The sequence below is a fragment of the Colobus angolensis genome, unplaced genomic scaffold, assembly GCF_000951035.1.
Source record: "Colobus angolensis palliatus isolate OR3802 unplaced genomic scaffold, Cang.pa_1.0 Scaffold271, whole genome shotgun sequence".
Classification (NCBI taxonomy): Eukaryota; Metazoa; Chordata; class Mammalia; order Primates; family Cercopithecidae; genus Colobus; species Colobus angolensis.
This window is the reverse complement of record NW_012115944.1, coordinates 970,893-985,910: the sequence shown is the minus strand read 5'-3', so window position 1 is coordinate 985,910 and position 15,018 is coordinate 970,893. Positions and strand designations below refer to the sequence as shown.

At 34.7% G+C, this 15,018-nt stretch overlaps 1 protein-coding gene across 1 annotated transcript in view; it reads right to left on the bottom strand.

Moving 5' to 3' along the window:
• Window positions 1–15,018, bottom strand: part of TANC2 (tetratricopeptide repeat, ankyrin repeat and coiled-coil containing 2) — a 478,795-nt gene that overhangs the window by 417,577 nt on the left and 46,200 nt on the right. Inside the window, exon 2 of the mRNA XM_011947922.1 lies at window positions 9,684–9,773. Coding sequence (XP_011803312.1) covers window positions 9,684–9,750 — 67 coding nt within the window. The 5' untranslated portion in view covers window positions 9,751–9,773. The remainder of the gene's footprint in view (window positions 1–9,683; window positions 9,774–15,018) is intronic.

Sequence of the window (15,018 nt, the reverse complement as noted above, 5' to 3'; positions counted from 1 at the left end):
CCAAATATACACAGGATCTCTCTGTATTATTCCTTTTTTTGTTTTGATTTATTTTTTGTTTTTTGAGACAGAGTGGCACTCTGTCGCCCAGACTGGAGTGCAGTGGAATGATCTCAGCTCAGTGCAACCTCTGCCTCCCAGGTTCAAGCAATTCTCTTCTCTCAGCCTCCTGAGAAGCTGGGATTACAGGCGTGCACCACCACGCCCAGCTAATTTATGTATTTTTAGTAGAGATGGGTTTCTCCATGTTGGCCAGGTTGGTCTTGAATTCCCAACTTCCAGTGACCCGCCGGCATCAGCCTCCCAAAGTGCTGGGATTGCAGGTATAAGCCACCGCTCCTGGCTATTCCTTACAACTGCATGTAAATCTACAATTATTTTAAAGTAAAAGGTTTAATTCAGAAAATGACTGCTCTTTTTTTTTTTTTTTTGTCATGGACAGGGTCTTGCTCTGTCATGCAGGATGGAGTGCAGTGGTGCATTCGTAGTTCACTGTAACCTCAAACTCTTGAGGTCAAGTGATTCTCCTGCCTCACTAGGACTACGTGCCACCATGCCTGGTTATTCTTTAATTCTTTTTTTTTTAGAGACAGCGTCTCACTATGTTGCCAGGCTGGTCTCAAATCTCTGGCCACAAGAGATCCTCTTGCCCTGGCCTCCTAAAGTGCTAGGATTACAGGAGTGAGTCACCATGCCGTGCTGCTGCTGTCATATTGTTCATGAGTTCTAGTAATTACTAGCTCTATAAATTACAAGAAGAAACATTTTTCACTAAAAAATAATCTCTAACCAATTTGAGGTTTAGTACCCATTGCTGTTTCTTACACTAGAAATAAATATTTTGTTAACAAAAAAATTATATTACACTCATTCTATGCCTAGTCTGAACAGAAAACCCTGAACCCACTGAGGAGTGACTGGAGAGTATAGAAGTAACATGATCTCCTTGGAAACCTGGAGATAAAGAAATGTTTCAGAATTCGTTTGGGCTTAAGGGGAACCATTTTGAATAGAAGACACTCGGAACACGACCCTGTATTCCATGTGCATCAATTTAAAGCTGATTAATAAAACACTGTATAAAAACTAAAATCCTGTACCATAGAACAGTGAACAAAAACTTAAAAAATGAAACTAAAGAAATAGTTTTTTAAAAAGTCACATTGTTAACTGTAAATTTACAGCAGCCCACACATTTGTATCACTTTAGTAAAAAACAAAAAAATTAATTTAGAAAATATCTGCTATCTTTATCATTTATCTTTATCGTTTACTGATAAGGGATTAGTCATCCTTTCTGTTACGAACCAGCAACATGAATGAAATCTAAAAATCTGTAAGTAAAGCAAGGGTGCCAAGTCCATTCAGTAGAGAAAGAATAGTCTCTTCAAAAAATGGTGCTAGGGAAATTAGATTTCCACATGCAAAAAACAAATTTGGACCCTTCCTTCATACCACATACAAATACCAACTCCAAATGGATCCACAACCTAAATGTAAGAGTTAAAACCATAATAACTCTTAGAAGAAAACACAGGAGTAAATCCTCATGACCTTGGAATGAAAAGACAACCCCTATAAAGGGAGAAAACATTTGCAAATCACATATTTGATAAGGGCTCCTCCAAGCTCTTATCAAACATATAAAGAACTCCTCCAAGTGAATGACAAAAACACAAGCAATCCAATTCAAAAACAGGTAAGGGACTAGAATAGGCATTTCTCCAAAGGTATAAAATGATCATTAATGAAAAGATCCTCAATATCACTAATCATTAGGGAAAAGTAAATCAAAACCACAATGAGATACCACTTCACACCTACTATAATTTTAAAAAAAGAAAGAAAATCACAAGTGTTGGCAGGGATGTGGAGAAACTGGAACCCTCATGCCATGACAGAAAGAATATTAAGTGTGCAGCCACTGTGGAAAACAGTTTGTTAATCATCAAAAAGTTAAACATAGAATTGCCATATGACCCAGAGATCCCACCCCTATATACCCAAAAGAACTGAAAAAACTCAAACAGATAGTCATATCCCAATGTTCACTGCAGCATTATTCACAGATTAAAAAATGAAAACAACTCAAATGCCCATCAAAGGAAGAAAAGATCAACAAAATGTGGCACAATGGAATATTATTCAGCCATAAAAAATTTATTTTGTAGAGACGGGGTTTCACTATATTGGCCAGGCTGGTCTCGAACTCCTGACCTCGTGATCTGCCCACCTCGGCCTCCCAAAGTGCTGGGATTACAGGCATGAGCCACCACGCCCGGCCTTAATGATATTTTTAATTGCTGTACCATTTTATAAAACACTTTTTCAATACATAATCATGTGGTTTAAAATTTTTTTTCTAATTGGAAAAGTTCTGTTAATTTTCTGATGTACAAACATCTTTGTATTCTTGGAATAAATTCTACTTCTTGTAGTACATTACCAGCAATTATCTGTGTTTAAGTTTTACATACTTTGCTCACTTTTGTTTCTCTATCTCCTGCCTTCCACACATTCTCCAAAGGCTATGTTATGCTTATGATACTAATCTTTCTGAATTCTTGAATATCTGAAATTGCCAGTATCTCCCCACCCCCACCAGCATACTTGAATAATGATGTACCAAAACAATCAATGATACCAAACAATGGCATTACTTGATTCAAAGAAGCATATTTGAAGCTTTTTAATGAAATAATTTAAGGTGATAAAGTTAGGAAAAATAAGAAAATATATATAAACATTTAATATATATATGAACTTTTAGAAAACACAAACACATGTTTTCTTTATAGCTCATTTAATTTAAAAGAACCACACTGTCTTTTTTTTAGAAAACTTCAGAATACTTGCTACAAGCATCAGAAAAAAATAATTTTCACATCATAAATCTTAATTAACTGTTATAAAATTCAAAGCTAATATTCTCATGTCATTAGGGGGAAAACTCTGACAGATAAAATTTATCTTATTTTAATAAACTTGATATAAAAACTATTTCTGTGAAATATTTATCTAGTGGCCCACACAAAAATTCAGATCAGCTATTTAAAAGACAAATTAAGACAGATAATTCCCTTCATTACAAATGCTTTTTAAACTAAATACTAAGTTGTTTAAAAAAAAAAAAAAACCCTAAAATTATATACCTATGAGAAAACTTCCCTTACTAACCCTAAAAATAAGCCATGAGCCAAAATTAATATAAAGAATAAAGTATCTACTCAATTATTCATTAAGGGTTAAGGAAAAAAACTGTAATAATAAAAACACTAATGATATCGTTCCATAAATACATTTTCTCTTAATATAACATTTATTGTTGCCTTGGAATAATCTCTCAGTATGGAAAAAATTCTGATTCTCTACAAATAGCATTCTCTGCATACACAATACAAAGCACTGTTTTTATAACAATTCTAAACTGTAAACAATTTGTGTGAAAAAACAGGGAATAAATATTAGAATCAGACTCCTAAAAATCATTACTGACAATTAAATACCCAGAAAATCAAAGAAATAAGCTATAATACTACAGTAGAACCTTAACAGTATTGATTTAATAATATAATTTCTACTAACACAGTAGTTATTCAAAAGTCTAGTAAGTAATAATTTGTGCTTTTGCTAAAGCACAGATTTGATGTCTTCCTCTATAGTACGAGTCACTTGTCTGGTCTAAGGTCAGGTACTCTTATGAAGCCACAGCAAATGCTAGTGCTGCTGTCAAAAATGAACAACTGAAGGCATCTATGAAAATAATGATTCTATGACAGAAAAGAAATTTGGGATAAATTGTTTTTTTAAAACGTCAAATTTGAAAGCAGCTTGAATCTATAACATGATTAGTCCCAACATAAATTTAGAAGAAAACATAAAAAAGTGAACAGTGGGGTGATGTCAATGAAAACAGAGAAGTAAGGACATCCAGAAATTCTCTCCTCCAAAAATGCAATGAGAAAATTGGCAAAATTGTCAGAATAAACTTGGCCAAAGGCTTGCAGCAATCCAGGCAATATATATTCAAGAATAATGGCTGAATGTTGGTTTAAAAAACAGCAAGTTTTGTGGCATTTTGACTTGCTCTATTCCCATCCCCTTCTCTCCAGCTGTGCAGTAGCCCCAACAGTCAACAATCTACACTCATGAAAATCAGCAGCCTCGCAGCCACTGGAAGGGGCAAAAGAGAGCTGTAGTTCCTTCAAAGCTTTATTTCCAAAAAATTGTCATTATTTCACCTGTCTAGTAGTTCCTGAGAATATTCCACTCAGAAAGTTGTCTATTTGATCCTACTCAGAGCTTGCTCAGTATAAAAAGTCCCTTGACAAAGCCTGGAAGGCACTCTAGAAAATTTCTGTCTAGTGTGAATTGACAATTAAACAAACCAAACTGAGACTTTAGTGGCCATGCATAGTAACACAGACTCTGGAGAATTAGTTCAGAGAAGTCACTAAACAAATAATCAAAACAACATAAATAAATCCCTGGGGAGGAGGAAAATCTGATTTCCAGAGATAACACATTATATAATCTAAAATGTCCAGGATTCAACAAAAAATTACGAGACATACAAAGATACCAGAAAGAATGGCCTATACACAAGGGGCAAAATGCAAACAATGGACGTTGTCTCTGAGGGAAGCCCTGATGTTGGAGATACTAAGCAACTTTAAATTGCCTATTTTAAATATGTTCAAAAGACTAAAGGATACTATGTCAGTAGAACTTAATGTAAATATGAGAACAATGTCTCACCAAATAAAGAATGCCAACAGAGATTTAAAATTTTTAATGAATCAAATGGAAATTCTGGAGTTGAAAAATCCAATAATTGAAAAAAATGTCAGTAGACATGATAGCAGACTTGAGCAGACAAAAGAAAAAAATCAGTGAATTTAGAGATAGATCAACTGAGATTACACAATCTGAGGAACAGAAAGAAAAGTATGAAAAGCATGTAAGTCAAAAGAAAATATCCAGCATAAAGCATATAAAGACGAAAGGGTTAAGAGAAAATGTAGGAGTCAGAGATGATATGTATATGGTCTATCAAATGTATAACTGGAGTTCCAGAAAAAAACCAGATCAAGAAAAAAATGAGAGAAAAATTAAAATCTGAAAACATAATGGGTAACAGTTTTCCAAAACTGACAAAAGACATGCCACAGAGTCAAGAAATCCTACAAACATGAATAAAAACATGAATAGACAATAAAGATTTCTTTCTTTTTTTTGGGGGGGGGACAGGGTCTCTCACTCTGTCACCCAGGCTGGAGTGCAGTGGTATAATCTTGGCTCACTGCAACCTCTGCCTCCCAGGCTCAAGAGATTCTCCTGCCCCAGCTTCCCAAGTAGCTGAGATTACAGGCATGTGCCAACACATCTGGCTAATTTATGCATTTTTAATAGAGACTGGATTTCACCATGTTGGCCAGGATGGTCTTGAACTTCTGGCCTCAAGTGATCCTCCTGCCTCGGCCTCCCAAAGTGCTGGGATTATCAGGCATGTGCTACCACACTTGGCCAGAATATAAAGATTTCTTTCAATGATAAAGATAGAAAAGAAAATACTCTTAGGCATACCAATATAAATCTAGAAAACATCAAAGAGAAAAATGGCAGGTTGCCTTTAAAGGAGTAGCAATTAGACTGACAGCTGATCACCAGAAAAAAATGGAAGAAGCCAGAAGACAATAAATAACATTGTAAAATACTGAAAGAAAATAATTGCACCCTAGAATTATAGTCACATAAAAGTATCCTAGAAGTAACCAGGCAGAGTGGCATCCACTTGAAGGTCCAGCTCCTCGGGTGGCTAAGGCAGGAGGATCACCTGAGGCCGAGAGTCTAAAGGCTGCAATGCACTAAGACTACACCTATAAATAGCTACTGCACTTCAAGCTGGGATACAGAGAGAGACCCCATCTCTTAAAAAAGAAAAAAATCTTACAAAAATGAAGGCAAAATAAAGACATTTTCAGACAAACAAAAGTAAAGTTTGGCCGGGCACGGTGGCTCAAGCCTGTAATCCCAGCACTTTGGGAGGCCGAGACGGGCGGATCACGAGGTCAGGAGATCAAGACCATCCTGGCTAACACGGTGAAACCCCGTCTCTACTAAAAAATACAAAAAACTAGCCGGGCGAGGTGGCGGGCGCCTGTAGTCCCAGCTACTCCAGAGGCTGAGGCAGGAGAATGGCGTAAACCCGGGAGGCGGAGCTTGCAGTGAGCTGAGATCCGGCCACTGCACTCCAGCCTGGGCGACAGAGCCAGACTTCGTCTGAAAAAAAAAAAAAAAAAGTAAAGTTTGTCATAGACGACTCCTCATTAAAGGAAATTCTGAAAGAGTCTTCTTGGCCAGGTATGGTGGCTCACGTCTGAAATCCCAAAGCTTTGGGAGGCCAAGGCAGGAAGATCACTTGAGGCTAGGAGTTCAAGACCAGCCTTGGGAAACATAACAAGATCTCATCTCTACAAAAAAAATTTTATTTAATTAACCAGATGCAGTGGTATACACCTGTAGTCCTAGCTACTCCAGAATCTGAGGTGGAAGGAATGCTTGAGCCTGGAGGTTTGAGGTTACAGAGAGCTATCACAGTGCCACTGCATTCCAGCCTTGGTGACAGAGCAAGACCCTGTCTCTAAAAATAAAATAAAATGAAACAAAACAAAGGGTGTTATTCAGATAAAGTTACTTCTATCTAGAAAGTGATGGGTGCAGGAAGGAATGAAAATCAAAGAAAGGGTCAAACATATGGGCATATCTAAGTAACAGTGACTACATAGAATAGTAATGTCTTGTGGAGGTTAAAGATAGGTGAAGAGAATCTAAAGCTCTTGCATTGTCCAAGAAGAGGGTAAACATATCAATTAAATATCAAACTTCGATAAACTTTAGGATTGTTTTAATCTTTAGGTAACCACTGAAAAAATTTCAAAAGGGTATATAATTTCAAAGTTAATAGAGGAAAACATGGAATTATAAAAAACGTTTTGAGTCCAGGCATGGTGGCTCACACCTGTAATCCCAACACTTTGGAAGGCCAAGGCATGAGGATCACTTGACCCCAGGAGTTCAAGAACAGCCTGGACAAAGTACTAAGATCTCATCCCTACAAAATATTTTTTTAAAAAATTAGCTGGGTGTGGTGGTGTATACCTGTAGTCCCAGCTACTCAGGAGGCTGATGTGGGAGTATTGCTTGAGCAAAGGAGGTTGAGGCTGCAGTGAGCTGTGTTTGTGTCCCTAGACTCCAGACTGGGCAACAGAGTGAGACCCTGTCTCAAAAAAAAAAAAAAAAAGTTTTGATCAATGCAAAAAAAGAGAGGAAAGAGAAAGAAAGATAGGAGAGAAAGAGGCATAGAATGGATAGGCCAAGTAGAAAGCACACAGATACCTAAATATATGACTGACCAAATTAATGTAGACCAAAGACTTTCTTAAGAGAAAAAAAAATGTCAGAATAAAAGAAAAGAAAACCCAACTATATGCTATTAACAGCATAAGCACACAGAAATGTTGAGAGTAAAAGTATGAAAGAAGTCATACTTTGCAAATACTAATAAAAAAAACCCTGCAGTCCTTATACTAATCTGAGAGAAAAAAATGAACTTTTAAACAAAAGTCATTATTAGAAAGAGAAAGAAGCATTTCATAATGGTAAAAACGTCAATTCACCACGAAGATGTAACAATCCTAAACTTGAAAGTTCCTAATAAGACAGCTTCCAAACATATAAAGCAAAAATTCTCAGGAACTAGCAGGAGAAATAAGCAAATTCACAATCATAATGTGGTATTTTATCACACCTTTCTCAGTAAATAATTTTTTAAGTAAGTAAGGATATGAAATGTTTGAGTGCCATCATTAACAAAACTGATCCACACTGAATCCAATAACTACAACATTCACGTTACTTTCAGAACATTCACCAAAACTGACCATATAATGAACTGTAAAGCAAATCTCAATAAATATCAAAAGAACAAAATAATACAGAATAGATTCTCTAATAGTATAATTAAGCTAGAATTCAATAATAAGAAGCATGACGTAGTAAAAAATACACACACACACACACAAAAAAACAAAAACAAAAACATATTTGTCTCTGCTCATTTCCTGGCACACGGCTCTAAAACTTTGAGTCTTCGGAGTGATAAGTGGTTTTCTATATGCTAAAGGGATGAATGGTAGGTACCTGGGGGCTCCTGAATAGCCTCAGGACAGGTGCTAGCTGCCAGGGGGGCCAACCATGAGAGTCAGCCTTACTCTCTAAATTCTGGAGAGGAGAGATGGGCTGGAGGTTGAGTTCATCACCAATGGCCAATTAATTAATCATATCTGCATAATGGAGCCTCCATAAAAACCCAAAAGGATGGGGTTCGACGGGATTCTGGTTTGATGAACACATGGAAGATGCTGAGAAGGTGGCATACCCAAAAAGGGCATGGAAGCCCATGGCCCTTTTCCCCATATCTTGCCCTACCAACATCTTCCATCTGACTCTTCCTGAACTGTATTCTTTAATAGCCCAATAATCTTGTAAAGAAACTGTTTTCTTGAGTTGTGTGCACCATTCTAGCAAATGATAGAACCTGAGAAATGGGTCATGGGAACTCTGATTTCTAGCCAAGTCGGACAGAGGTTATGGGTAACCTGGGGATCCACCACACGCAACTGGTATCTGAAGTGGAAAGCAGTCTTGTAGGACTGAGATCATAACCCATGAGGTCTGTGCTAACTCAGGTGGATAGTGTCAGAATTGAATTTAATTGTAGGACATTCAGTTGGTGTCTACCAGAGAAACGAACTGAATCACTGTAGGAAAAAACCCCCACATATTTGGTGGCCAGAAACGTTGGTGTGAGCAGTGGAGGAAAAAACAGTTTTCCTTTTGTTGATGTAGGGGAGTTTGTTCTTGCAATAAGATAAACAAAAACTCATCAACAGTTTGGAATTTAGTAAATACACTTCTCAATACTCATGGGTCAAGAAGAAACCACAATCAGAATTACAGAAACATTCTGAAATGAGTGACAATAAATACAGTACCAATATAAATTTATAAATTGCAGAAAAATAAGTTGAAAAGATTATGAAGAATACAATAAAAGTCTACCACTCATTAATAAAAAACAAATATTCTAATACATTCCTTTTCAATATTTTTCAAGAAAGTATATACAGTTTTACCTCAAAAGCCTAAGACTTAAGCCCTTGTTCTAAAAAAAAAAGAAAGAAAAAGAAAAACCCATAAACTTTATTTTAATGGCTATAAAAATATTCAACTTATATTCCACTTTCTGTATAAATCTTTAAGGACAGTTATTTTTATAATTTCCTTCCCCAGTAAGTGCCTAGGATTGCAATAATTTCACGTGTTAATTCAAAAAAATAAACTTAGGTCTAGAAGGTTTTTAATAAGCAAATGCACAGAAACATTACTCTCTCATGTATTAGAAGTAAGTATTTTTCCTTCACAAGGTTTTCTTTTCTCTCGACTGCTCCTGATAAGCATTCAAGTGTTCCTACCTCTTGTATGAAAGCCCAAAGAAATGTAAACTTTCTTTTAAGTTTTAAGTTAAGCATTTAATAAAGTGTTACAGCATTAATTCAGGACCCTAAAAGAAATTACATTTATAAAATATCATACACAATAAATGTAGCATAGTCACTTACCACTTGACCTGTTTTTACGACTTGATTTCCCACCAGTAAGCAGCATCTTGAGACTATTCCGAAACATGGTTACACTATTCTACTGCAAAACTGTAAAAGAAAATATAGAAAAATGTGTTTAAGAAAACTTGATTTTCATAGCATAAGAGGGTGGCTATAGTCAATAACTGTACATTTTTTAATAACTTAAAGGGTGCAACTGAACTGTTTGCAACTCAATAAATAAATGATTGACAGGACAGGTACCCCATTCTTCATAATGTGCTTATTTAACATTGCATGCCTATATCAAAACATTTCATGTACCCCATAAATATATACACCTACTATGATAAAAATTTAAAAAGAAAAAAGAAAACTTGATTGTCTATCCAAAATACTAAGAATTAATCTAAAATTCATTATAAAGAATTAACTATATTTACCCCACAAATATATACAACTATTATTTACCCATAATAGAAAATTTAAAAAATAATAAAAGTGGTAAACCAGAAAAAGAAAATTATGTTTAAATATATAGTACACAACTGTAACTATATGACAAAAAAGACTATTAAACATTTAAATAGTTCCTTAAAAAAATACAATACTTTTGACTACCCTAAGAAATTAAGGCAGCTATCACTGAGGATGCACAGAAACAGAAAACATAATTAGGGAGCTATAAATACTGACTACCTTTTACTTGACTCTCCATTCTTGGACAATTTTCCCACATGACGCACAAACACACATCCCCACACACACACATTCTAGAAACTGATCGCACCTGCAAAATTTCCACCGGTCAAGCCAGAATTCTATCTCCCAAGACAACAGCTACGCATGAATCCGTGCCTATTCCATGTCCCACTCCTACCAAAGGAAAACTCTCTGACTGCTTTGCATTACATTCACTCTCACCTTCCCAAGAATTTTATTTTAAAAAATCATCTTCCTTTTCTCTGAAACAGCTTTAATGTTTTTTCTCTCTCCTGAATCATTCCAGTCATAACATAAACATATTTTAGTCTATCTTGTTCAAAAAGAAAGCCCCACTCTTTACTCCACCACAATCACCACAATTCAATGACTGTTCTTATATCCTCACTCTTCTTCACAGCAAAATTTTCCAAAAGTGTTGTAAGTACTTGGTGTGTCCGGCAGATTAAATAGAGCAAACAGGAAATGGGACACAGGTCAACAGAAAATATCCAAACCAAAGCATAGAGAGATGAAGGCAAAAAATTACAGAAAAGAGTACCAGACGCATATGGAACCACTGAAAAGTTCTATCATACGTATAACTGAAATTTCATAGCAGTGTGAAAACTGGGAAGAAGCAATATATGAAATGCTAGCAACCAAGAATTGTCTAACATTAATTAAAGACATGAAGCCACATCTGAAGAAGCTTGTCAAACTCAAGCAGAATAACTACAAAGAAAAACACTAAGTAAATCATAGCCAAACTGCTAAAAACTAAAGACAACTTTTAAAACAGCCAGACCCCCCAAAAAACACATTTGAAGTAGCAAGAATCAACAGACTGAAAGATACTTTCAACAGAAATGATGAATAGCAGAAAATGATTTAAAAATTCTGAAAAAAAAAAAAAAAACTGGTGCCAATCAAGCAATTTACTCTCAGTTTAAAATATCTTCGCAAATGAAAATCAAAAGAAAAAACAAAGAATTTATTACTAAAATGGAGTTCTTCCAACAGAAGGAAAATGATACTAGACAAAGGCATATACATGCAAAAAACAAGAGCCACAGAAAGGGTAAATATGTTCTTAAGTATTAATAAATAATGACTATAAAAATAACATTGATAGGCTGTTCTTTAAAATATATAGATTTAAAATGCATGACAACAATAAAAAAGGAAGGAGTAGGGTAATGGAATTAAAGTTTCTAAGATATCTGTATTACCCGAGAAGAGAAGTAATAATTCATGTTAGACTTCAATAACTCAAAAAGTCATGTAGTAATCTCTAAGATATTCACTAAAAGCAAACTGAGGGGATAAAAAGAATAAGTAAAAACATTTGACTAAACCAAAGAAAGTAAGACATAAGAGAAAAAGTAGCACAGATCTGTGGATAAATGTAAGACAAATAGTAAGGTTTATAACTTAAACTCAAATTATATCCATTACTATGTTCAACACTCTAGTAGAAGACTATAAATATAGAAGAACCGAATGCAAAATGATAGGAAAAGATATACCATTCAAACTCCAACAAAAAGAAAAGTGGCATCACTATGCCAATATCAGGCAAAGTACACTTAAGGCAATACGTATTACTAAAGATAAAAGCATTTCTTAATAATTAAAAAGTCATATCAACAAGAAGATAGCATAATTCTTTCGTCTGTATTGAGACAGGGTCTCATGCTGTCATCCAGGCTGGAGAACAGTGGTGTGATTATAGCTCACTGCAACCTCAAATTCCTGGGCTCAAGTGATCCCCCCACCCCAGCCACCGAAGTAGCTAGAACTACAGGTGTGAGCTCCCACACACTACTAATTTTTCTCATTTTTTCTAAAGATGGGGTCTTACTATGTTTCCCAGGCCAGTCTCTAACTACTGGGCTCAAGCAATCCTCCCACCTCGGCCTCCCAAAGTGCTGAGAATACAGGTGTGAGCCATCACATCTAGCCAAGACAGCACAATTCTAAATCAATGGACCCCATAAGAAAGCCTAAAAACATTTAAAACAAAAAGTATACAAAACTAAAAGGTGACAGACAAATCCACAGTTACATGGGAGACCAACACACCTTTGTCAATAGCTACAACACCAAGTAGACAAAAAAAACAAAAACTATGATGTATTTGAACTACATGATTAAATAATTAGACTTGAATATATATAAGCAAATTTCTCTTCCAAATAAAAACAAACTATAACACAAAACACATACCAAAATGGACCACATGTTAGGTCATAAAAGTATCAGCAAATTTTGAAATCTTTCAGAGTATATTCCCTAACCACAAAGCAATTAAGCTAGATGTAAATATTTTTTAACCTAGAAAATCTCCTATTGCTTAGAAATTAAGTGATATACTTCTAAATACCCATAAGTTGAACAAAGTAAATAAATCACAACAGGTAATTTTAAATATTTGTAATGAGTGATAATAAAAATGACTTATGGGAATTCACAGGATAAAACTAAAGCAATGATTTTAAAGGAATTTATACCTTAAATGTATGTATTAGAAGTGAAGGATGAAAATCAGTATCTAAGCTTCTATTTCAAAAAGTTTAAAAGCAAGCAGCAAATAGAACTCAAAGAAAGTAGAAGGAAGGAAAAGAGTAAAAAGAAAAAAATGAAATAAAAAACAAATGCAAAACATAAAATCAACAAAGCCACACATCAGATTTCTGAAAAGTATTAAATCTGCTAAACCAAGGCTGATTAAGGAAAGAAAAAAGAAATCACCAATATCAGAAATGAAACAGATGACATCATTTCAGATCCTTAATTTAAAAAATAAGATATTAAGAACAACTTTATGCCAAATTTAACATTTAACATAAAATGTAAAATTCTTTGAAAAACACAGCTTGTCAAAATTAACAAAATGTTAATTTAACCAAAATGTTAAGAAAAAAATATAAAATAGCCCGAAAAAAAAAGAAAGAAAGAAAGAAAAAGAAAAACGAAAAGGAAACCTGGTTTTATTAATCTTTTTAGCCACAATGCCTAGTTCACGGTAGGCTCTCAATATTTCTTGAATGAGTAAATAAATTGAGCAAAGACACGATTCATCAGATTACTGACTTAGTAAAGAAAGGGCATAATAAAAGTGTTTCATTTGGCGAGAAACGATATTAAATCAACCAGAACCATGAGGACTACCTAGACTGAATGTGTACCAGGGAATCAAGAAAAGGCATGAAAATTCCAGGAATAGTTCAAAATTTTATCTGAGAGAAAACCAAGAAAATTCTAGGCTTACTTAGAACTTCTAACTCAAACTCTGATTATTTACACACAGTTGTTCAAAGTTTCAAAAGGAAAAAAAGTATGAGCACAGATTATCATTATCATAAAAACAGCAATTTATTACTTAAAATTTACTAAGAGTCAAAATAAGACCAGGAGAGCGTACTTAAGTTGATTTAGGTAAAATATTTTGATGGGTGGCATAAATTACAGTGATGGCTACTTTTTGAAGATGTAGAGGGTTTTTTTTTTTTTTTGCTAGTTCTAAAACTTTTTAAAATTACTTCAATATATAGAAAAGTAAAACATAAAGCTACTCATCTCATAGTTACATTTTGATTAAATTATTTTCAAGTTAATAGAAATAGAAAACTGATCATAATAAAATATTAATATAGGAACTCCACAAATTGAAGCTAAGTGGGAGAAGGCAGTTTGGGCGAATTGCCGCTAATATATATCTAAATTTTACCCCACTTTTCCAAATTTTATATCCAAACTTTTATTAAAATGTTCACTCAGGAGGAATCATGAGATAAATTCCTGGCAAGTGAAATATCTGGACAGGAAAATAACAAGCCATTCACAGGCCCCCAATCATTTCTTACTTTCTTATACTTAGCTGATTTGAACATTATGTTATCTACATGGTCCCTAAGTTTTTATGTTTGTGACACCCGTTCTAAACCATTCAGGAAGAGTACTGACTTCTTAATGGTCCACCAAGGCCGGAGACTCAATAACCTATTTCAGTGTCTTCTTCTGCTATATTATCAACAGGCAATCAATTTTCATTTTCAATGTTCATCCCTCCTGTGTATTTAAAGCCCTTTTCTTATCCTGTTGTTTAAAAAAAAGTAAAACATTCCATGCATAAAAATGTTTATGTAATTAATAATGTAATCAAATTAACTATTAAGTACTTCTGTACTATTCTGATAATCATGACATCACGTTAATATTTCCATTCTAATGCCAGCTTTTTATTTTAACTTATTATTGTAGATTCAAGGGGGTATGTGTAGATTCGTTTTCTTGGTAAAATGCATGTGACAGGGTTTGGTGTACAGATTTTGTCACTCAGGTAATAAGCATAGCAATAGGTAATTTTTTGATTCTCACCTTCCACACTCCTCCATCCTCAAGTAGGCCCTGGTGTGTGTTCTTCCTTTCTTGTGTCCACATGTGCTCAGTGTTTATCTCCCACTTGTGAGAACATAAAGTAATTGTTTTCTGTTCCTGCATTAGTGTGCTTAGGATAATGGCTCCCAGCTCCTCTGTCCATGTTGCTGCAAAGGACATGATCTCATTCTTTTATGCCTGCATAGTATTACATGGTGCACATATACATTTTCTTTATCCAGTCTACCGCTGATGAGCATTTAGGTTG